General features: G+C 45.0%; 1 protein-coding gene across 1 annotated transcript in view; it reads left to right on the top strand.

The window, feature by feature from the left end:
* The first annotated feature begins 10,700 nt into the window (after positions 1 to 10,700).
* The window catches only part of doc2b (double C2-like domains, beta), a 180,913-nt gene continuing 168,300 nt past the window's right edge, over positions 10,701 to 23,313 (top strand). Inside the window, exon 1 of the mRNA XM_080482677.1 lies at positions 10,701 to 11,295. Within this exon, the coding sequence (XP_080338803.1) occupies positions 10,962 to 11,295 (334 nt within the window). The 5' untranslated portion in view covers positions 10,701 to 10,961. The remainder of the gene's footprint in view (positions 11,296 to 23,313) is intronic.

Raw genomic sequence — 23,313 nt, 5'->3', positions numbered from 1 at the left:
CTGTAGACAGTGTTGTAGCTTGTCGTAGAGGTCTGACCGCTCTGGAATCATGTTGGTTATAAGCAAGCAACAACGGATGCTTCATGGTGAGTGACCGCAGAATATTTCTAAAGCTACGAGTATGTCTGACAACACGCTTAAAAAAGCTGTGCTTTGCCTCAAACCACATTGTCCACAGTGACACCAGAGGACCATAAACCCTGATCAGTTCTAGATGATGTTCCAGGAAATGGTGTTTTGGGATGAGGCGTTGCTCCGGGAAAACCATGAGAAACCTGTATTTATGCTCAGATATCTTACTATCCAGGAAGCAAATGGTCTTCTCTATGTGGACTGGGTTTACAATAAGCTCAACAATGTCTCTGAGCACAAGAAGCTCTTCCCATGCAGGTTCACCTTCAGGGATTTTCGCTCCAACCTTGAGTGGCAGGAGTCGCAGCAAAGTCCAATTCTCGTGGGCATTGCCGCCCACACTTTTCCGTGTGGCAAAGTTCACAGAGACAGGCTGTGGTGCATCGGTTTTATCTGAGAGTGAAGTTTCTGAATGAATACTCTGAGGCACAGTGCTATTTCCAGGGCCACTATACCTTCAAAGAGAACATGCAATGCATCAGGTGGATACCCAGACAAAACATCAAAATATTTCAGTTTTGCCGTTAGTGCACACTCTCTTCACTCCATACACATGCATCACACTATCATTCACCTGTACAGCCTGAATATGCAGTGTGTGTTGTTCTTTCGTTCTTGGTGGAAATGCCCCTGCTCTCACTTCTCCATCTTGAAACTGACTTTTCACCGAGACAAAATCTGGAGACGTATGAACTGGAAAAGCTCTCAACAAATCCCTTCCAAAGAATGGGCACTGAGATTGTCTGCAACCACACTAAACACTGTGCCTTTGACTCTTTTGCCCAGTGCTGGAACATACAGTCCATCCTCCTCTAAGTACACGAGATCTTTGAGCAGTGGCTCCAACACAGCACTGTAACCCAATCTCTTCACATCCTCAGCCTTGCACTGAATTGCTAAGAAGATTGAGTTTAGCTCAGATCTGAGCAATGAGGGGACATCAGCTAACACCCAATACACAGCTGTAATTTTGTGTTTTTCCTGGATGTACCAAGAGGATTGCTGTTATGGAAATCTTGTTTTGTCTCATAAAGAATGACATGTAATTTTGCCGTCTGTGTTCAAAGATGACCTGTGTCAGCACTGTTCAAACCTCTGTGCTGCTTTTGGTGTCCTTCAATGCAGACTCAAAACAATTCCTGCCTTTAAGAAGGAACTGTCTGACTTCAGAGTGAGACAAGCTCCTGGACAATCATGCAGAGGTTGGTCTGTGACTTTGTCTCTTCTTGCAAGAATAATGTAATACAATTGTCTTAAACTTTCTCAAACGGCTCTCAGTCTGATTCCTGTGTTTTCTGTCTCCATGAGGTTTTCTTACTAGGAAAATTCTCCTGACAACTTGGTCCTTGGAGCCGGATTCCAACGTCCCTCTCGTCTCCAGAATCGGAGCTGAAACGTGCCGCTCAGGCTTTTCCTACAAAACGTCCTCCAGCTGAATTGTTGTAGGACGGATCCACTGGAGGTGAGAGGGGGACGGAATCCCAACAACAGTAAACAAACAGAGACGGATCCAGGATCAACTGAGACTGAGTGAGTTCTCTTTTGTATGAAAGATCCTCTTGTGTGGAAGGGACGGTGTGGACATCCGTCCATAGGGTGAGTAAGGCTGCACAGTGAGGTCAAAGTGAATACCAGCTTATTCCAGACAAATAATATCGGGTCAAACTTCTACTTGCTAGGTATCGGTATTCAAGGTTACCCTGTTTCAGGGAGGTAAAGGCGAATATAATATTATGGACAAACAATATTTGGTCTACTTTCCTTAATGCTGAATAGGCCAGAGTCCCTGTAAGAAGACGACAGGAATAAAAAAACGTTGTCCCGGACGTTAAAGATTTCAAGAGTGTTGGTGAACACTGGCGTGAATGAGAACTGGGTGAATGTGAGTTCTTCAGTTTTTTCTGGTACTAAAGTTGGGTGGTAGATATCCAGCGGTGTCTCAGTGTGAAGTACATTTACTGTGTAAAGTATATTTACTGTGGGGCCACACAGGACATGGAAACACACTGACTGGCCCGGTTGCTCAGGAAGTAATTTGCATACAAACCGGCGGCCGCTGGAGGGAGAGAGTATGAAAATATTCTTAAAGAACGCAATGAGTAAGTCCTGAAAGGGGGGGGGGGGGCAACTAATATGAGAAGTGATGTGAAGTACGATTCAAATGAATCTAAAAAGCTTGACTTTCTTTTACAATAATTCAAAAATAAGAAGTAACAGTTAATTTGAGACTCTGACAGACTGACTGGTGACAGGAGAAGGAGAGAGAGTGGGGGGGGTGGGGGGGGGGGGGGGGGGGGGGGCTCATATCATGAACGCTCCTCATGGTTCATACACAGAGTGAACAAGGGCCACCGAGAGAGACAGATATTCCTCTTTCTGCCTGAAAAATACTGGAAACATTCACAAACTTTTAGACTTTTTAGACAATTTGACTTATTGCCTTTTTCAAATGTTTCTTTCAGTACAGCTGTTTAGACAATTATGATTTGCTTGTTTGATTTGAGGTGTTTTGGGTGATTTAGAGTCTTATTATTAATAAATCAGTCATTTTGAGTTTTAAAAATGTTGTCTTCCTTCAGTACTTTTGCAGTACAGACAGAAGACACAGACAGTCCAGTGTGTGTGTAGGGGACACCTCACCACACTGAACAGCCTCGGAATAGAGAACATGGAACCTAAAACCAAAACAAACAGCAGCCTCCTAAAGCTCCAAAACTAATGTGTGAATGATAACTTCTAAAGACCGGAAGCTGAGTACTAAACTTGGTTAGAGACTATTTTAGTGGTAATAAATTCAACAATTTATTTTAAATTTAAACTTAAAAACAAAATAGATAAATTACGGAATACAATGGATGGAATAAGTGAAACAGAGAAGGTGAGTTCACTCCACAGCTCCTCCTTATCAAACTGCTGTTGAGCCCAGGAAGCTGAATGAAAACAACCATGGAGACACAGCCTGAGGAGGACATGTGAGTGATTCACTAGTTGTTCTGTTTAATAGAGAAATGTAAACAAACAAACATTAATACCAGTTTTTCTTTTCTTTTCTTTTGCTTTGAGTTTTGTTTGTTAAAATTATGTATCGGCAACGCCGCTCCGATCCACCGCTCCGATCCACCGCTCCGATCCACCGCTCCGATCTCTACTCTGCTTCCACCGTCACCAAACTCCAGGGTGTGGACTTTACTGAGACGTTAAGTACAGACACAATGAGAACTTCACTACAGCGTTAAGTACAGACACAATGATAACTTCATTACAGCGTTAAGTACAGACACAATGAGAACTTCATTACAGCGTTAAGTACAGACACAATGAGAACTTCATTACAGCGTTAAGTACAGACACAATGAGAACTTCATTACAGCGTTAAGTACAGACACAATGATAACTTCATTACAGCGTTAAGTACAGACACAATGAGAACTTCATTACAGCGTTAAGTACAGACACAATGAGAACTTCATTACAGCGTTAAGTACAGACACAATGAGAACTTCACTGAGACGTTAAGTACAGACACAATGAGAACTTCATTACAGCGGTAAGTACAGACACAATAATAACTTCACTACAGCGTTAAGTACAGACACAATGAGAACTTCACTGAGACGTTATGTAGAGACACAATGAGAACTTCACTGAGACGTTAAGTACAGACACAATGAGAACTTCACTGAGACGTTAAGTACAGACACAATGAGAACTTCACTACAACGTTAAGTACAGACACAATGAGAACTTCATTACAGCGGTAAGTACAGACACAATAATAACTTCACTACAGCGTTAAGTACAGACACAATGAGAACTTCACTGAGACGTTATGTACAGACACAATGAGAACTTCACTGAGACGTTAAGTACAGACACAATGAGAACTTCACTGAGACGTTAAGTACAGACACAATGAGAACTTCATTACAGCGGTAAGTACAGACACAATAATAACTTCACTACAGCGTTAAGTACAGACACAATGAGAACTTCACTGAGACGTTATGTACAGACACAATGAGAACTTCACTGAGACGTTAAGTACAGACACAATGAGAACTTCACTGAGACGTTAAGTACAGACACAATGAGAACTTCACTGAGACGTTATGTACAGACACAATGATAACTTCATTACAGCGGTAAGTACAGACACAATAATAACTTCACTACAGCGTTAAGTACAGACACAATGAGAACTTCACTGAGACGTTAAGTACAGACACAATGAGAACTTCACTGAGACGTTAAGTACAGATACAATGAGAACTTCACTGAGACGTTAAGTACAGATACAATGAGAACTTCACTGAGACGTTAAGTACAGACACAATGAAAACTTCACTACAACGTTAAGTACAGATACAATTAGAACTTCACTGAGACGTTAAGTACAGACACAATGAGAACTTCATTACAGCGTTAAGTACAGACACAATGAGAACTTCACTGAGACGTTAAGTACAGACACAATGAGAACTTCACTGAGACGTTAAGTACAGACACAATGAGAACTTCATTACAGCGTTAAGTACAGACACAATGATAACTTCACTGAGACGTTAAGTACAGACACAATGAGAACTTCACTGAGACGTTAAGTACAGACACAATGATAACTTCACTGAGACGTTAAGTACAGACACAATGAGAACTTCACTGAGACGTTAAGTACAGACACAATGAGAACTTCACTGAGACGTTAAGTACAGATACAATGAGAACTTCACTGAGACGTTATGTACAGACACAATGAGAACTTCACTGAGACGTTAAGTACAGACACAATGAGAACTTCACTGAGACGTTAAGTACAGATACAATGAGAACTTCACTGAGACGTTAAGTACAGATACAATGAGAACTTCACTGAGACGTTAAGTACAGACACAATGAGAACTTCACTACAACGTTAAGTACAGATACAATTAGAACTTCACTGAGACGTTAAGTACAGACACAATGAGAACTTCATTACAGCGTTAAGTACAGACACAATGAGAACTTCACTGAGACGTTAAGTACAGATACAATGAGAACTTCACTGAGACGTTAAGTACAGATACAATGAGAACTTCATTACAGCGTTAAGTACAGACACAATGAGAACTTCACTACAACGTTAAGTACAGATACAATTAGAACTTCACTGAGACGTTATGTACAGACACAATGAGAACTTCACTGAGACGTTAAGTACAGATACAATGAGAACTTCACTGAGACGTTAAGTACAGATACAATGAGAACTTCACTGAGGCGTTAAGTACAGACACAATGAGAACTTCACTACAACGTTAAGTACAGATACAATTAGAACTTCACTGAGACGTTAAGTACAGACACAATGAGAACTTCATTACAGCGTTAAGTACAGACACAATGAGAACTTCATTACAGCGTTAAGTACAGACACAATGAGAACTTCACTGAGACGTTAAGTACAGACACAATGAGAACTTCACTACAACGTTAAGTACAGACACAATGAGAACTTCACTGAGACGTTAAGTACAGATACAATGAGAACTTCACTGAGACGTTAAGTACAGACACAATGAGAACTTCACTGAGACGTTAAGTACAGATACAATGAGAACTTCATTACAGCGTTAAGTACAGACACAATGAGAACTTCACTACAGCGTTAAGTACAGACACAATGAGAACTTCACTGAGACGTTAAGTACAGACACAATGAGAACTTCACTGAGACGTTAAGTACAGACACAATGAGAACTTCATTACAACGTTAAGTACAGACACAATGATAACTTCATTACAACGTTAAGTACAGACACAATGAGAACTTCACTGAGACGTTAAGTACAGACACAATGAGAACTTCACTACAGCGTTAAGTACAGACACAATGAGAACTTCATTACGACGTTAAGTACAGACACAATGATAACTTCATTACAACGTTAAGTACAGACACAATGATAACTTCATTACAACGTTAAGTACAGACACAATGAGAACTTGACAAAACACAAAGACACACTCCGACATGCATCCAACACTCCACAGGGTGGGGGGGGGGGGGGTGGGGGGGGCGGGAGATGTGGCTCACCCCAGCACCTCCCGCTGGGGTCTCGCCCCGGCTCGGGGTTAGTGCGGCTGGAATGCGGGGGGCGCGCTCCCTCAGGTGTGGTGCTCGTGGGGGGGCTGAGGTGCGGCGCTCCTTCCCCATTCGTTGTTAGATTAGTGTAGAATGGGATCTCATGGTGGCCGGATGGGGGCTGGGCTGGCGGCCTGGGGGGGTGAGAGGCATCGATACCGCCCCCCCCCCCCCAAGTGTGTGAGTGTGTGAGTGTCTGTGTCTGTGTTGGGGGGGTGGGTGTATCTATCAAAATCGGGGCTGTTTCATCATAAGTTTGTATATTTATGTAATTTGAGCCGTACGATGTGCATTTTCACATGTTTATACTTTTCATTTTTGTGGTGGTTGTAGTTCTCACGGCGTTCTGGTACTCACCAAGAAGTTATGATAATAAACGCCCGTTCCAAAAAACAGAATCTGTGTCCATGGTCGTGAGGAGAGCTACATATTCAATTTCTAAATGATAGGCGCTTGTCCAGCACTTGTGTAGGTGTGGTTGAGTATTCAATTGAATTCTCTTAAAACTATGACTAAAATGTTTCTCTTGTTATTTCGGGAGATGACAGTTTATAAAGTTTTTGGATGAGAGTCCTTTAACTCTGCTTCTAAATGAGATACAAGCATGAAATAAAGTGTTATATATAAAACTCCTGACTCATTCTAGCTGCTGTGCTGTGGTTTGGCATGTTCACCCACAGGGGACGACACAAAACATGATAGATTTCCCCAAATTGTCAATGCCAATTTTAAATTCTAACCAATCAGCTGTATTTCTTACCTAGCCAAACCCCCCAGGGCACCCCAACTTTTGTATGCCACATCCCCATTTCTGAGAAACAGCCATTTTTAAAAAGAACTACTTTTCCTTAAAGCTGCTCCTCACTCTGTGATGGCAGAGCCTGTGAGGTATGTAGTTCTTCTGGTTTGTAAACCTGCAGATAATTTCTTACCAAACGTTGTAGTGTAAAAGCAAATTACGACAAACACATGAATGGAGAGCAAAATCAATCAATCAACTTTGTTGTCATTGCAACAAGTACAACGAAATTCATTTTAAACTTGGGGAAAAGGGAGACGACGAGAGAAGAACGAAAAGCAGATTAAACTGTGCTCCCTTACAGAGCACAGTGTGTAATTAGGAAATAAAACACCTCAGCACATTGAAAGCATCAACACAGATTACAACATATCTCCAAGACAAAGCACATGTGGGCATGGTGGGGGGTCGGGGGGCGGCGGGGGTCGGAGCACACAGCCTCAAGTAGGCGTGCTGCTCACCTTCTCCAACTGCCTCTGTGTGGGGGGCGGGGAGGGGTGGGGAGGGGCGGGGAGGGGCCGGGAGGGGCGGGGAGGGGCCCAACAGAGGCGGTGAAGCAGGACCGTTTCTTATTTCTGCGTTACGTTTCCACAATATTTTTAGGGCATTTGAGCGCGTTGCCTGGGTGACCGTGACGACGCCCCGACCACTTTTACCGCACTCACAGAAGTTGAGATTATCCGCTGTCAATAGCTAATTTACAACAATTCACAGACTCATCTCGCTTACAGATTATCCATCGCTGCGATCAGAGTACATCTTCCTGTCGTCGTTTTCCTGCATCTGTTCTTTTTAGAACTTTATTCATTTGCAGAACAATGAATGTACCAATGAGAGCGTGGCCCAATGTAACGGAGTAAAAGAACAAATATTTTGTCAGAAATAACAATGGCTATGAATGATATTTTTGGAATTGCTTTCAGAGCAATCTCAGAACGGCTTCTCTCTCCGTCGCCATGGTGATGAAAGACGATCAGCGTCAGGACTGTCGCAGAACCTGCAGTGATTTTGGTTCATAGTAGTGTAGCGATTATAATGCAAACTGTTCCCACTGAAGGCTGCTGTACGTCTCACTCTATTTCTCTTGTTTCATCACTTTATTAGGTTTTGAAAACTTTTCAACCCAGAATCTAATCACGTCTGGCTTGGAGCCGTCACCCCGCAGAGGGGGTGGGGGCTTGTAGTGAGCCCTTATTGGCTAATTAACGTTAAACTTTTTACCTTTGAGTAAGCCTACCCCCAAACGCAAAGGAGCCAATAGCGTTAAACTACCAACCGACCGGAGGAGTTTTTGTAGAGAAGTACTAGAGCTGGCAACACTTCTGATGTTTACTGGGTTCAGTCGGCGATACGAGGCGTCTCAGCCGGCGAAGGCTCATATGTATTAGCAACAGTTGTTCAGAGCGTCGTCAAAGGTCAAACTCCGGCTCTGCATCTGGATTCGAGCTGTCACAGACTGCTGCTAAATACCATACTGAATGAACAGCTTGAGCTTAAAACATATATTTATACAATCACACACAATGAACCATCAAAATATGAAATGGAATACTCTAATCTCGACTGTTTTCCCAGTTTCTTTACCAATATACCCTTACAAATACAGCAGCAAGTCACAGACATTTCATTATTTTTCCGCTATCAGTTTGGAGGTGTCTCCCGGCGCCAGCAGCACCCTGTCCCCCTGAGGAACCCTGGGTCCTGGTCAGCAGCACCCTGTCCCCCTGAGGAACCCTGGGTCCTGGTCAGCAGCACCCTGTCCCCCTGAGGAACCCTGGGTCCTGGTCAGCAGCACCCTGTCCCCCTGAGGAACCCTGGGTCCTGGTCAGCAGCACCCTGTCCCCCTGAGGAACCCTGGGTCCTGGTCAGCAGCACCCTGTCCCCCTGAGGAACCCTGGGTCCTGGCCAGCAGCACCCTGTCCCCCCGAGTAACCCTGGGTCCTGGCCGGCAGCACCCTGTCCCCCCGAGGAACCCTGGGTCCTGGCCGGCAGCACCCTGTCCCCCCGAGGAACCCTGGGTCCTGGCTGGCAGCACCCTGCCCCCCCTGAGGAACCTTGGGTCCTGGCCAGCAGCACCCTGTCCCCCTGAGGAACCCTGGGTCCTGGTCAGCAGCACCCTGTCCCCCTGAGGAACCCTGGGTCCTGGCCAGCAGCACCCTGTCCCCCTGAGTAACCCTGCGTCTTGGCCAGCAGCACCCTGTCCCCCCACCGGCTCCGCTACAGAACCACCAAGATCACCAATGATTTTCACTTCATCCAGAAAATACCTGGAGATTGTTTTTCCTTTTCTCTTTGAAGGCTTAAGGAGTTGCTATGCAGCTAAACACATGGTACCTGCTAAGAGTAGGTCTTCACAAAATATTAATGCTTGTCAGTGTGGATACACACATCTTTAGTAGGAACTTATAGTCAGTGTTAGTGTGGACTGGCCATACAGTAAAATTAGTTGATGCCTGATTGTCGGAAGAAAAGAAAGACACAAGCATCACAGCATATGCACCGTCTACGCGCTGTCTAGTAGGGAGAGAAGCATGACCCAGACACGAAAATAAGTCCAATTGAAATGTATTAGTTTGAAATTTATTAAGGGTAACATGAAAAAAAGGGGCAAAACGTACCACAGAACACGAAAAATAAATTACATTTTGTGACCATTTGACGAGCGGCCATGAGACTGGGTTGATGACAGCACAGAAGTGAAAGTGAAACTAAAGAGAAGAAGGCAGCCAGTTGGTCTCTAAAGACTCTCGAAGCCGGGACAGTCTAGCTGCTGCGCTCAGAGACGAGCTTCAGAACTGACAATTCATTGAGAATAAACAGTTTGCAAAGGCAAAAAAATGGTGCGCCCTCGGATAATGCCGTAATGTTAGAGGGGCCTTTCTGAACTCTATAAAAGCTGAATTGAGACTCCCAGAGCAGACTGCACACTGCCGCTGTCTGTCTGTCTGTCTGTCTGTCTGTCTGTCTGTCTGTCTGTCTGTCTGTCTGTCTGTCTGTCTGTCTGTCTGTCTGTCTATCTTGATCGTCTGTCCACTAGAATGTCTAGGTTCTCCCGTCGTTAATGCTAAGAGCCGATGGTTCTCTGCTGCCGTGTGTGTGTGTAGTTTCATTACACAAACTAACAACAGCACCAGCTAGTGGCCCAACATGTTAAATACATTGTTTTCAGAAAGTGTAAACTTTTCTGAAATGAAAACACAAAAACTATGTAAACAGAACCTTGAAATCATGAACTATTGTTAAACTCAGAAGTTTCAGCTGTCAGAGCCGGTTTTGAAAAGGTCTGTCAGGTATTTGAATTTATTGTAGTCCTTCATGAGATGCTCTTCAACACACACACACACACACACACACACACACACACACACACACACACACACACACACACACACACACACACACACACACACACACACACACACACACACACACACACACACGGTACAGGGTGGATCTGACAGATGGATGTGATTAATATCCTAATGAAGCTCTGCCGACGGTTCCTGTTTACAGCTCGGTTGCTAGGCAGTGACATCAGCTGATCCCTCCCTCTCTCCCTCCCTCCTCTCTAATCCCTGCTCTCTCTCTCTCTCTCTCTCTCTCTCTCTCTCTCTCTCTCTCTCTCTCTCTGTGGCAGAGTGTGGTGGTATCGGAGAGGAGAGAGCAGGAGGAGGTAGCAGTATGAGGCTGTCAGACAGCATGGTCTGGGTCTGAGGACACTCTGCAACAGACGCAGCAGCAGTAGCAGCAGCAAAGGAGAAGCAGTAGAGTGGTCCTCTCCTCACCCGGACCCCCGTGCACCCGGCAGCTTCCACCTCCTCCAGAAACCCCCGGGAGGACAAAGGAGGTTGGGCTTGTTTATCATTTTTTTGGGGGGGGGAGTGGGCTCCGGGCTGGACCGCATGCATGACACAACGCAAAGGCGAGAAGCCCACCATCAGCATCCAGGAGCACATGGCCATTGACGTCTGCCCTGGCCCCATCCAGCCCATCAAGCAGATCTCCGACTACTTCCCCCGGTACCCGCGGGGCCTCCCCCCTGCCGTGCCCCACATTGGGCCCCTGCGCTCTGCCCTCTCCGCCACCTCAGCCGCTGCCTCCCCCGCTGCCTCCACCGCTGGACCTGAGCGGCCCAATGAGGATAACCCGGACCGGGCTTGTGCCGGAGCCTCCGCCCCCGTGCAGACCAGCAGGAGGGACGAGGAGCCCGACGTAGAGGGATACGACTCCGATGACTCTAGTGAGTGCAGCTTTCATTCTTACTTATCTTATTTTGCCACCAGTTGCCAGGCACCCCTCTCCATCACCACCTGCAGGATTCTTTCACCTTTCCTCCCCTCGGTTCCCCTCATCCATCTCGCTCTGTGCTGCAGCGAACTCGTTCCCGACAGGCGGCCAACTGTTGCTGCTGTGAAGAATGCACCCCCTTCCTCCCTCTTCCTCCCCCCTCCTCCACATCCAGCTGAAAGGATGCTATGTGTGATTTGCCCAGAGCAAACGCCTGTCAGCTGGTGCATGCCAGCGTTCCTCCGTGTCTGCAGGTGGCTCGCTGCATGCTGTTGATCAGACGCTCACCGGTTCACATGTCTTCTCGTTGGTCGCAGGTTTTTCTGTGTGTTTTATTTTGGTGTGCACCTTTAAGGCACTGTTGGCAAGACAGGCAAGACGCATATTGTCTGTTTCTGTGACACTTTCCAAAAGGGTGTGTGTGTGTGTGTGTGTGTGTGTGTGTGTGTGTGTGTGTGTGTGTGTGTGTGTGTGTGTGTGTGTGTGTGTGTGTGTGTGTGTGTGTGTGTGTGTGTGTGTGTGTGTGTGTGTGTGTGTGTGTGTGTGTGTGTGTGTGTGTGTGTGTGTGTGTGTGTGTGTGTGTGTGTGTGTGTGTGTGTGTGTGTGTGTGTGTGTGTGTGAAAGCCTCCACCGAATGCCATTCCTTCAGTCCAACAGGTCTTTGGAGCCTCGGTGCTAAATGGGAAATTAAAAACACGCCGACGTAAATCAAAGACGTGTTTTTCACTCCCAGTAAAATGTGAAATGTGACGCTCCAACCAGGAGAGCAGAGTGAAAGCTGTTGCTACCTGAAGCATTTTTCAGGATGCGCTTGCATGAGCTGGACAGCAAAATGGAGGCAGATGATCGTCTGAATAGAGGCAAGGGGGCAACTGTGTCACTTTCTAATTCCATCCATCCTCTATACTGCTTTACTCAACTTAGTTAAGGGAGCTCATGGTCCCGCCAGCTCCCTTAACTAAAGGCGCAGTTCCATTGCACTTTCTGTGCCGGAGTGTCACGGGGCGGGGCAGGTTTTCCCGTGGCCCCACTGAAAAGTTGTGGATGGCACGGAAAGAATCCACGACCTCCGTACGATTTTCCGCTCCCCCTCTATTGAGGTACCTCGCCCCGAGGAACGGGTCTGTGAGGAGGAGCGACAACGCAGCCGTCTGCTGATTGGTAGTGACGATCGACACTCTCAACTCGCCCTCAATATTTCATCATTTCATCATTTCATCAGCTGTAAACCCAGCAGTTGTTGTTACACATGTCGCTTTGTGCTCAATGGTTGATATGTTAACTGGACTTATTGAAAAGTCAGCGCCCGACACAACATCGTGGTCTTTTAACGAGATACAGATGCTCCTCTCAGGAACAGGAGGAGGACGGTGCTGTTCACGATGAGAAAGTTTAACCTGATTCACAGAGAACTCGGACGGCCGCCGTCCACTTCCGTGTTCTTCATCGGACGCATCTCCAAGTCGTTCACAACCCCGCCTGCATGTTTACCGTACTTTCTGTGGTGGGACCGCGCGACAGAGTTGGTCCTGTGTGCACTTTGCCGTACCGTAACCGCCCATTGCGCCTCACTCCGACACATAATACACGGTGGAACGGCGGCTTTAGGTTATGCAATATAGAACAGTGGTTCCCTACCTTTTTCTTGAAGGACCAACATTATTTACTATTGTAAATTTAAACTTGAAAGTTTTTATTTCAGTATGTGAGCTTCCGAAACTCTTTAGCATGCAGTATGCACTACTGAGCGAGATCGGGATTACTGCTGGTGATTAAGTTGCTGGTGTTGTACGATCTATCGTTCTCTTCAGCTTTAATGAGTACTCCATTCAGTAATTATAAATAAATCGGTATCAGGATGTGTGCATCACTGGTACATTAGTCAAACAGAATTGTGTAGAAGATGAGCGCCTTCCTCAGATCAACATGTCGATGCTTCTCCGGGTCATTCGTCTCCAGCATCCCTCTATGGAGGAATTTTGTGTACAAGGCCCATGTGATGACAGGTTAATGTGTGACAGCAGTGCAGCTTCTGTGGGAGTTAATCCACGCAGAGCGGTGTGCAGCGGGGGGGACTTAGGCCTGCGCTAATCCAGAGTGGACAGGAGGGCAGAGGGCAGAGGGGGGGAGGCGGAGAGTGGGGGGTGGGGCTCGGACCTGGCAGATGTTGCCATCCGACCTCTGCAAGCCGAGCAGGATTTCACCCAGCAGGGAGAAAGAGAGGCAGAAATACATTCTCCTAATCTGTGAAAACAGCCCTTCATCACTGGGAGAGCTGACCTTTATAGCACTAGGGTTTTTTTTTTTCTTGTTCTTTTGTTTCCAGCCATCACAACATAGGGTTTCGTAATGTTCTTGTTGGTGTAGTGTGAAGTGTGTGTGGGAATCAATATCATCGGCCACAAAATGATCGCTCTGCTCGCTTTTGTACTGAAAGACTGATTTTCACTCTCACTCTTCTTCACAGTGGCTATTTATGAATCAGCTCTGTTTTTTACTCCAAAAATACCAAAAGATCCATTTTAAAACCTCAAAACTGTTTAACCTCGGTAACCCTTCAATTGTCAAGAGTAACTTTGGCGTTTTGTTTCAGAAAAGTTTCACGTTTACACGGAAATGGCAGGAACACTGAAAATGATGTAGTTAGCATGCTGGGCCACTAGTGGGTGCTGTTTTTTTTTTGCAATGTAACCAGACACATGCTCAATTTTTAGATTTCTTTCTTTTTCATTTTTTTTTTTACAATCAAAGCATCATTACAAAACATTCAAAGCAGAAAATATTGAAGCAAAATCCACAGAATCTTTCAGATCTCACTCAAAACCAGATAATTATGGTTAAGAGTTTTTACTTATTTTTTTAATCACATTAAACAAAGCAGCTCCAATCAGATTAATTAACAACCACTGGATGCTAAATGTTACTTGATATCAATGCCTTTTCACTTGAAACCTTGTCATGTAAATGGGGCCTCAATCTTGAATTAGACAACATCCTTGTTGCTTTGTAACGTAGAATATAGGGATTTCAAAATTTTACTTATGAAAGATGTGAAACTCGAGGCCCGTGGGCCACGTCTGGTCCGGCACTTCGTTTCATGATTCCTGTGGGAGCTTTGGATTAATTTAATCTAACATGCTGTGTGACAGCGTTAAGTCTGTATAAAATACCTATCCCACAATGCATTTCTCTGTGTTGTGGTGCGGTGCGTGCTGTGACAGCTTTGTGATGTTTTGCCTGTGTGCTTCTCTCTTAAGCTGAAGAGGTTTTAGATTCGAGAACAAAATATCACAAATATTAATGTTGAGAGCAAAAAGGTCAGTCTGAAAGGAACCAATCCTAATTCATGCCAACAGAAATATACCTCTATATGTTGTACAGCATGTTAAAACGTAATCAGAGGCGACAGCAGAGAGATGTCGCGACTCCCTCAAATAAAAGCAGCCGTGGTTTGGTTGGCGACCCTGTCGTGCAAATGAGTTCAGCTCTACTTCCTTCGAGGGTTAAACATTAAATCTTCATCTGTTCTCACCCAGAAAACATCAAACATGATCGCACGTTACTTTCAGATATGGAGGCTTTAAACAAGTACTTGCAAGGATTTGTTTTTTTGCTTATGATGGAACGAAGCCAAAACTTTGCAAACAGCCGACAGAAAAGTGTCCGGTGGTGTGACTTTGTTCCGTCCTTGTTTCCAGTCCAGACGAGACGAGTCTAACTTGTTCCGAGGGGATTGTTTGTGTCTGCGTGTCCCTCTGTGACCTGCTCAGTGCACTCTGCCTTCAGCCTGATGTGTGCAGATCCAAATAATCCTCCAGTAGACGAAGCAGGTTGAAGATTGAGAAACCAGAATGTATAAACCCTAAAAACAGAAGCTGAAAGCAGGAGGCTGTTGAATCGTGGGAGAAATGCTGTTGAACCCAGTGGCGGCTGGTGGTAAAAAGATTTGGGAGGGGGGGGTATTACAACATAACAATAAACTACTTAAACATAACTTCTGCTCTCCTCTCCTTCAGGCCAGCACATCTTTCAATCACTTTCTGATTGAAATCTGTCATTTCCCGAACAAGAGTCTTTTCCACGGAGAGCATGGCCAGAGCATGAAGCCTCTCCTGGGTCATGGTGTTTCTGAGAAAAGCTTTTACTCTCTTCAAGGTTGAGAAGCACCTCTCAGCTTCTGCTGTGGTCATGGTGTGGTGGGGAGGATCTTTCAAAGAGTTCGAGTTTGTTAGACCTCTTCAACATTGTTCTCCATGAAGAGCTGGAAAAGGTCCACAGCACCACAACAGACTCTGGACTCTTCTTTGCTGTAGATGAGACCAAGTTCTGTCTTCTGCTTGCTTCCATTCAGCATTGGGTCGGCCTTCACAGAGCTCTGAGGAACAGCTTCAGGAAGTGACCTGTGGTGTTCCTCAAACCTGTCCCCCTGCAACAAGATGGTCTGTGAAGGAGAAGCGCTCCCTGGTGTCCCAGAATGGTGTTGCAGACCTACACAGAGAATAAACACAAAAACACATAGAGAACAAAATGTATATGTAATTCATTTAGGCAGTTTTGGTGACACTGTTACCCTCTGTTGCTGCATGATTTTGGAAAAAAAAACAATCTTGCAGTTATTTTGACTACTGCAATTGTGATATGATTTGATATAATTTTGAATTGTTTTCATCGTCATAAAGAAAACCCTGACAAAATAGTGCTGATTGGGTGATAGGCTGTAACATCTCTGCAAAATGACAAGGATATATTTAAAATGGTATTTCAAAGTACATTTCTGCTCTAACAAATATTACAACCTCCAAATAAACATGGACTATGACAGATTTCTACAACATAGCCTCACCTCCTCTGCAACCCTTTGACGATCCTCTGAACTGAGTACCCCACGTCTCTTTGCTGGCAGAGCGCCACTGCTTTCCTCACCCATGGAATGGAGAGAATTTCCGTGAAGGATAAATCATGATTATAATCAAAAAGGGGAAAACAGATCATGTAAATAGTGATGACCATAATACTAACAGGAATACTTATGACCTGATGTTTTGTCTGTCCTGCTCAAACTGCCGGACGCTCCCTTTAATGAGAACAGAATCTCTGTTCTTCTTCTGGAGCTTGGCATGGAGGAGGTCCACATGTGGCATGATGTGGTGAAAAAGTTCCAGAAAGAACTGAAAGTTCTGACGTTGCAGCAGCATGGCCATGGCTCCCGCCTCTCTGATGGTAAAGGTGTCAAAGTCACCTGAGTCTCGTTTGTTCTCAAAACACTGAATGAGATCCTCTCAGTGTTCAAACAGTGTTGGTGGCTCGGCCGTGAAAGTTCCATCTGACATTGCTGGATGTCGGTGGTCTACGGGCCACGAGTTTATCAAGAACAGCTGTAGGTCTGGGTGATCTGGAAAAGAAGCTGGCAAATCCACAGAGGTCAGAGAAAAAGATTCTCACCTTGGAAACGTGAGCGGTGGCCTGCCGCATGATCAGGTTGAGTCGATGTGCAGAGCAGTGGATATAGCGGGTATTTGGGTACACATCTGGTTTTTCTCTGAACATCTGCAGTGGCACCCCTCATCCCACTGACTCCATCATACGCCCGGCAGACGAGCTTACTTTACTGATCCTCAGGATCCTCTTAACGCAGTAGCAATGGACTCGGAGGTCGCCGACTGCAGAGGAATGAACTCAAAACTCTTTCCTGCACGTTGTGTTTGTCATCAATGGAGGCAGTAGAAGCACAAGTTGGGACTGTGTTGAAACATCTGTGGTCTCATCTGCCTGGATTGATACAAAAAAACACTCTTTTGAGCTTCTTTGATTGTTTGCTCCCTTGTTCCAGACAGCAAACAGTCCAGGAGCTCCTTTTGAACAGTTTTTGAAGAACCCTTAAAGACAGTGGCGTTCTCAAGGTGCTCTCTCAAAGCTCCATCCAGAGAGGCAACACAATCCACCAACCCAGGAACTACCCCAGGGTTAACAGAGCTCTCTCTCTCACCATGGCCACGTAAAGCCAGCTCAAAGGCCCCGCGCAGTCAGTCTACTGTTCTGGATAGTTTGTGAGGATTCTTCGTTGTGTCTTCTAATGCTAACTCTATAGCCCTCACCTGATTGTTCAGCAATGCTAAATCTGCCCAAAAACTTCAGCTTCATGCTGTTGTCGAGATGGCTCCAGCTACTTTCAGAGTTGTTTCAGGTCCCTTACTCCCATTGTTTTCCACAAAGCTTCGGTGCTTTGAAAAAGCAGACAGGTAAAGCAATAAAAAGCATCGCTCACTTCTAATCCAGCTGGTGTTCAGCATAAACAATGCGGAAGAAGTCCCAGGTGGAACTCCGTCCTCGGTCACCTGCCTGCTGCTGGATCTTTGAGTCTGGTTGGTCCGGTCCAAGCTCCTTTATCCACTTTTTTTTTCTCCAGCGAACACCTTGTGACAGGACTTTTTTTGTAAATTAGTGACTGAATTTTCTTTTTCCGCCGCCATCGTCTCCTTTTCTGGTCGCTGTCCCATTCTTCAGTTTGCGTCTGTATGTTTGAGTGACAGTCACACAAGCACGTATACGCTGCCAGGGGCGTGACTTTGATTGACAAGTGTCATGATGAATCAATCAGATTGGATGAAGAAGGACACAAAAAGCATTGATTGGCCGAAGAGAATCTTTAAGTAGCCAATTAGAGACCAGAATTAAGTCACATGGAAGCCAAAAGTTTAAGAACACACATACACACTCATTTGGCCGACGCCCCGCCATTGAAACATATTGAAACGTATGTCTTTAGGTCCACACAAATAAACAACCCTAAATAAACTCGGTAGGAAATGGGAATGCTGAAAAATCAAAAGTCAGACACATTTTAGGAGTGACCAGATGTGACAATTACTTTTTACTACGTAATTTATGTTTACTGTGTCTATAAATTTTTCCTGCAATTATGATGGGGTGGCACCCTAGCGCCCCCTAGTAACAAGCCGCCACCTGAACTTAACATCCAGATTATAGAGCTTCTTCCTTGTATAACATCCAGATTATAGAGAATCTTCCTCCTCTAACATCCGGATTATAGAGCATCTTCCTCCCACTGCATGAGCAGATGTTTTCATTCATCATTACACCCAGTGTGGACAGCTTTGTCTTTATGACTCTCTAAAGAAGTAACCCATCACTTCAGTGAAGTACCGACACTATAAGTTGATCTGTCACATTCCAGGTTCATACAAACGCCAAAGCAAAGCCGCTCGCCATCCTCCCTGCTCATTAGGCAAATAGACACAAACATCTGCCGGAGCATCGTCTTAATGATTTTGCAATCACCTGAAGAGTCATCACTGATGGCGGATAATTACAATGTCAACACCACTACTCCCCTCCCCACCCCCCACCCCCCACCCCCAAAAAAGAAAAAATAGACATTGAAGGAGCATATGAAGTATATTGGATGAGTTATCCAAACTGTGAGTCATCTGCATGCTTGTCAGCAGCCTCAACTAGTGTCCAGGCGTGAATATACATCATGAAGAAAGAACAAGTCAATGTTTGGGCCGTAAGCAATGCCCCAAATAATCCCAAACTGTTTCTGCTGCTGCTCTGCTGCTGCTACATGTTTTCTACATGACGAAGCCTGAGCATTTTCAAAATGTTCCACCTTGGTAGCCGTTTCCACAAAGTTTCCTTTACAGAGGCTCCGAGCTCAAGTTTTGTGTCAACAGACACCCAGATCCCAACAAAAGTTTTGAGTGAAATCATTGTTGTGTAAACACGCCCTTAAGCTGAACAATCATCACATAAGATTCCTGCAACAATAAGATGATATATCACAGCTTTCTTTTCTGGGTGAGTTTAAGAGTGACTCACAGTAAAACTTCAGACTCGTCTTGTTTTCACCCGACAGATGAAGAACATTTATTTTTTAACTTCTGCAGTTGAAGATACATTCAGCTCGTCGGGTATCCCGGGTGTTGCACACTGACATGTCCCTGGAGCAACACATAAATAACAATGGTTCTTATGGCTACACTATACATCTCTTCCTTTGGTTAGGATGCTTTATTCAGCATGACTTTATTTGCAGCAGACAAAAACCGAGGCGAAGACTGGGTCCTGCTAGTTAAACACCTCAGTGGTGAGAGGTATTTTACACTCTGAAACATCTCTCACCAGCTGCAGATCCTCCAGGAACGTAGCCGCTGTGTTTTGAAAGTGTAGAATCCATTCCAACCCATTCAGGCTGTTGTTGTGGCAGCCCATCTCAGGTAAAGACTTTTAGGCCCCGTGTACACAACAACGACTACGAGTTTAAGCTTTAATGCCAACTACCAAAATCTAACAGCTGCAAAACAGAAATTGAAAACATAATGTCATATAAGCAACCCGTGTCTACTTTCTTCACTTTTGGGGGGGGGGGACTTTTACACGACACCAGTGTGTGGATTCACTGTGTCGGCAAAGTTTTTATACCGGTTTCCAAGGTGGAAAGATTTTTTCACGGTCGCTATTCCCTCCTGCAGAGATTACCAGAGGCTACGAACGCTCTTACCGCGCATGTGCACATCTCTCCCCCTCCCTCCCCCCCCCCCCCCCCCCCCCCCCCCCCCCCCCCTTCCTTCTGCTCATCCAGTCGTAAACAAACATGGCGGACCCGTAGTGGGTCCATATTCTAGTTTTATCCTCCAGATCAGTAGTTTTATAGTTGAGACTCTCCCTGATAGCATCTGATGTGTCATCAGACCATACGAATGTCAGGTTCTCTCCATTTTCTTCAGGTTTATAGCCTTTTGTTCTCTGCACATGTCTGTGTGGTTTCATTACAAAATCAAGCAACAGTGCCCTCCTGTGGCCCGACATAGTAACTACATCGTTGTCTGAGTATCCGCTGCTGCAGTGTAAACACTCCTTTTTTCAAACGGATTAGGTGTTGTCACGTGAAACGTCATGGAAACGGGGCCTTAAAGTTCATGCAGATCCTCATGATGATGTAATGCCGCCGTCATGTTCTGAAACTGACCAAAGCAATGGGTTTGTTTTTAACACACTTGATGAACTGTATGTCAACGAAAGTTTTCAAACTGACCCGGCGACCCAGTAACTCAGTGACTCAGGGCTGGTGTAAACATCTTTAATTGGCTTTGTGAGCTGGCTCAGCGAACCTGTCTGGCCTCCAGAGTTGGTATTGTGTCGGAATGCCGAATGCCAAAATGGCTCAATTATGTTGTTTAAACATTGTTATAATGCAACTGTTGTCATGGAAACACACCAACTACCAAAGAGTAAGTGGCTTGTGTTGAATATAAATTGTGAGGTACAGAGACGAGGGATCTTCCTTCAGGACAGCATTTGTCTGAATGTTACAAGAAAGGTGACCTGACCTTTGTGTACCTATCTGCTTTTTGTTGTTGTGGTGATCACGTCAATAATGCTGTGACATCACAGCTTGTAGAAAAACGTGAAGGAACGCGACCCATCTGTTCAGATTTGAACCAGAAACAGCAGTTATGACACGGCAACGATTTCAAGTGAAACCTTTCGTTGTGTTATGGGTGTCCGTTTACGCCACAATGGAGATCGGGTGTCATCCCAGATAGACGATTCCCAGTTAGATGATAGTGTTGATTTTCCAGATAGACGATTCCCAGATAGACTATTCTCATTTAGACAACTTATTATAATAAGTGAATTATTTGTGACATTTCAGTGACCTCGGGTGAATAGTATTGTATTTTTACACATAAAGAGGGGAGGCGGCCACTGCTGAGCTACTTTATGTGTCTTTATATAACACATGTTTTTAGTCCGACATCGGGACCCAGCTTTTTATTTATTTTTTCTTTCCCTGGCCGTTGTTGCTCTACTTTTTGTCTTTATAAAACATGTGTTTTTAGTCCGACATGCTTTTTTTTTTTTCTTCCCGCTACCTTTTCAAAGAATCTATGTGTCTTTATGTGTAAAAATACATTACTATTCACTCTAGGTCACTGAAATGATACAAATAATTCACTTATTAATAATTTACTTAGTCATCTATCTGAGAATCGTCTATCTGGGAATCGTCTAACTGGGAATCGTCTATCTGGGATGAAACCGGAGCTCGAAGCCAGTGAAAACACAACTTTTTGAAAATGTTCAAGCCCAGTCTCCCTGCAGACTGCAGAAATGCTGCTGCATATAACGGTGTGCACCATGGCTGTCGTAAGTAGTTGTGCAAATGCTCAGTTGCTGGATAATAACAACAATGATTTCCTTCGTGGTGTCATGACAACAATCCAACTTGGTGGTCTGTCCACTAGAATGTCCGTGTTCTCCCATTGTTAATGTTTAGAGCCCGTTGTTCTCTGCTGCATGTGTGTCTGTGGTTTCATTACAAAAACAAACAACAGTGGCCCAACATGCTGACTTACATTGTTTTCAGCATTTCAGAATATTGCCGTCCAAATGTGAAACTTTTCTGAAACGAAAACGCAAAACCGATGCGTTTTCACTTGAAGCGTTGTTGTGTAAACAAGACTTTAAAGTGTATTACACTTAATGGTTGGATTTGATTAACTTGCAATGTGTAAACACCAAAGTGTACTACGAAGCTGGATTTTCTCTTATCGAGATAACTCGAAGGATTAACCCTGGGTTTTCTGTACTACGACGCTCGTTCACTTCTCACTGGGAAAAATCACCCCGGCAACTGACCGGAGCAGGACATGTTCTAGATAGGAGGTCAGAGCTCCACTTCCTGACCAATCAGATATCTTGGAAAATGCCTCGCCCATTCTTAAATGATGGTGATTGCGGCAGAGCGGAGATGAGAAAGTCATTCAGAACAATCTTTTTGACATGATAAAATAAACCCTCGGCTGCAGCAGCAGTGTTGCTTTTAGCTGCTGGATGCGTTTTAATTCTTCATATTATCAGAGAATAACTGATCCTTCAGTAAACTGCTCCTGTAAACTGCGCTGCAGAGTTTCTCCGTGTGTGATTGGTCAGATGCTGCAAACTCCGCCCCTTTCACGTGAACGCGCACACGTAAGTCTGGGTTGAACCAGCGAGTTCATAACCTGCTTCGTAGTAACGGTGATCAGGATCGCGTACATCTAGATAAGTCAACCTAGGTAACAAAGAGATCAGGATATGTTGATCAGGGTTCGTAGAACAGGCCTCTGGTCTCGACTGTTACAGCCTCAAACTTCCCAGAATTCTTGGTCATTTACTGAATGTATATTTCCTGGTATGTTATGTTCAATACAATTCAATTGATAAAAACAGCTGCAAAACACTGCAACTCTCCTGACGACTTAATGAGCACCACAATGATTCACAGGGAAAATTTGCTTTCATTTAAAAAGAACAACATGAAAACATGTAAAAAAAAACCTGTTGCTTCACAAAATATGACAAAAGGGAAGTCGTTTCCTCCTGTTTGTGGTTTTAAAAGAACCGGCGATGCCCCAAATCAGCTCCTGGTAGTCCTGTGGGACTTGATCCAGTATCTGTATGCTTCCCCTGGGGGGGCTGGTGACGGGAGGGTGGAGCAGTGTGGCTGTGTTCTCCCTTGTGATCCAAATCACACTGGGACATCTCGATTGTCGCTGAGAAGCTGCCGACTAATCTGCATAACAGCAGCATTTTCTCATCCGTGGCAACTCAACCTTGATTTTAAATGAAATGGAAAAGTGCATCACTCACCGAGGGTCCGGGCTCCCCCGCCGAGAGGGGTAATCAAAACCGTTTGGATGCACGTATCTGTGCTATGTTAATTAATGATCGTTTGTAGTGGGTGTTGAGGGGCTGCATCCCTGCCGGGGCCCGGGGAAAATGGCCATCGTGACCCACATGGCGAGGCGGGCTCTTGTGTGTTGCAGAGATAAGCCCGGGAGCCATGCGTGTTGACAGGATTGGTGGGGGTGGGGGTGGGGGTGGGGGGTTAATGTATGCACGAGCCAGTGAAGAGAAAAAGGGTCTGAAACAGAGAAGGCAAGGCAGGAACAAAGAATCTGTTTGT

The sequence above is a fragment of the Lipophrys pholis genome (genome assembly GCF_963383615.2).
Source record: "Lipophrys pholis genome assembly, chromosome: 16".
In the NCBI taxonomy this organism is placed as follows: Eukaryota; Metazoa; Chordata; class Actinopteri; order Blenniiformes; family Blenniidae; genus Lipophrys; species Lipophrys pholis.
This window is presented reverse-complemented; position numbering and strand designations above follow the sequence as displayed.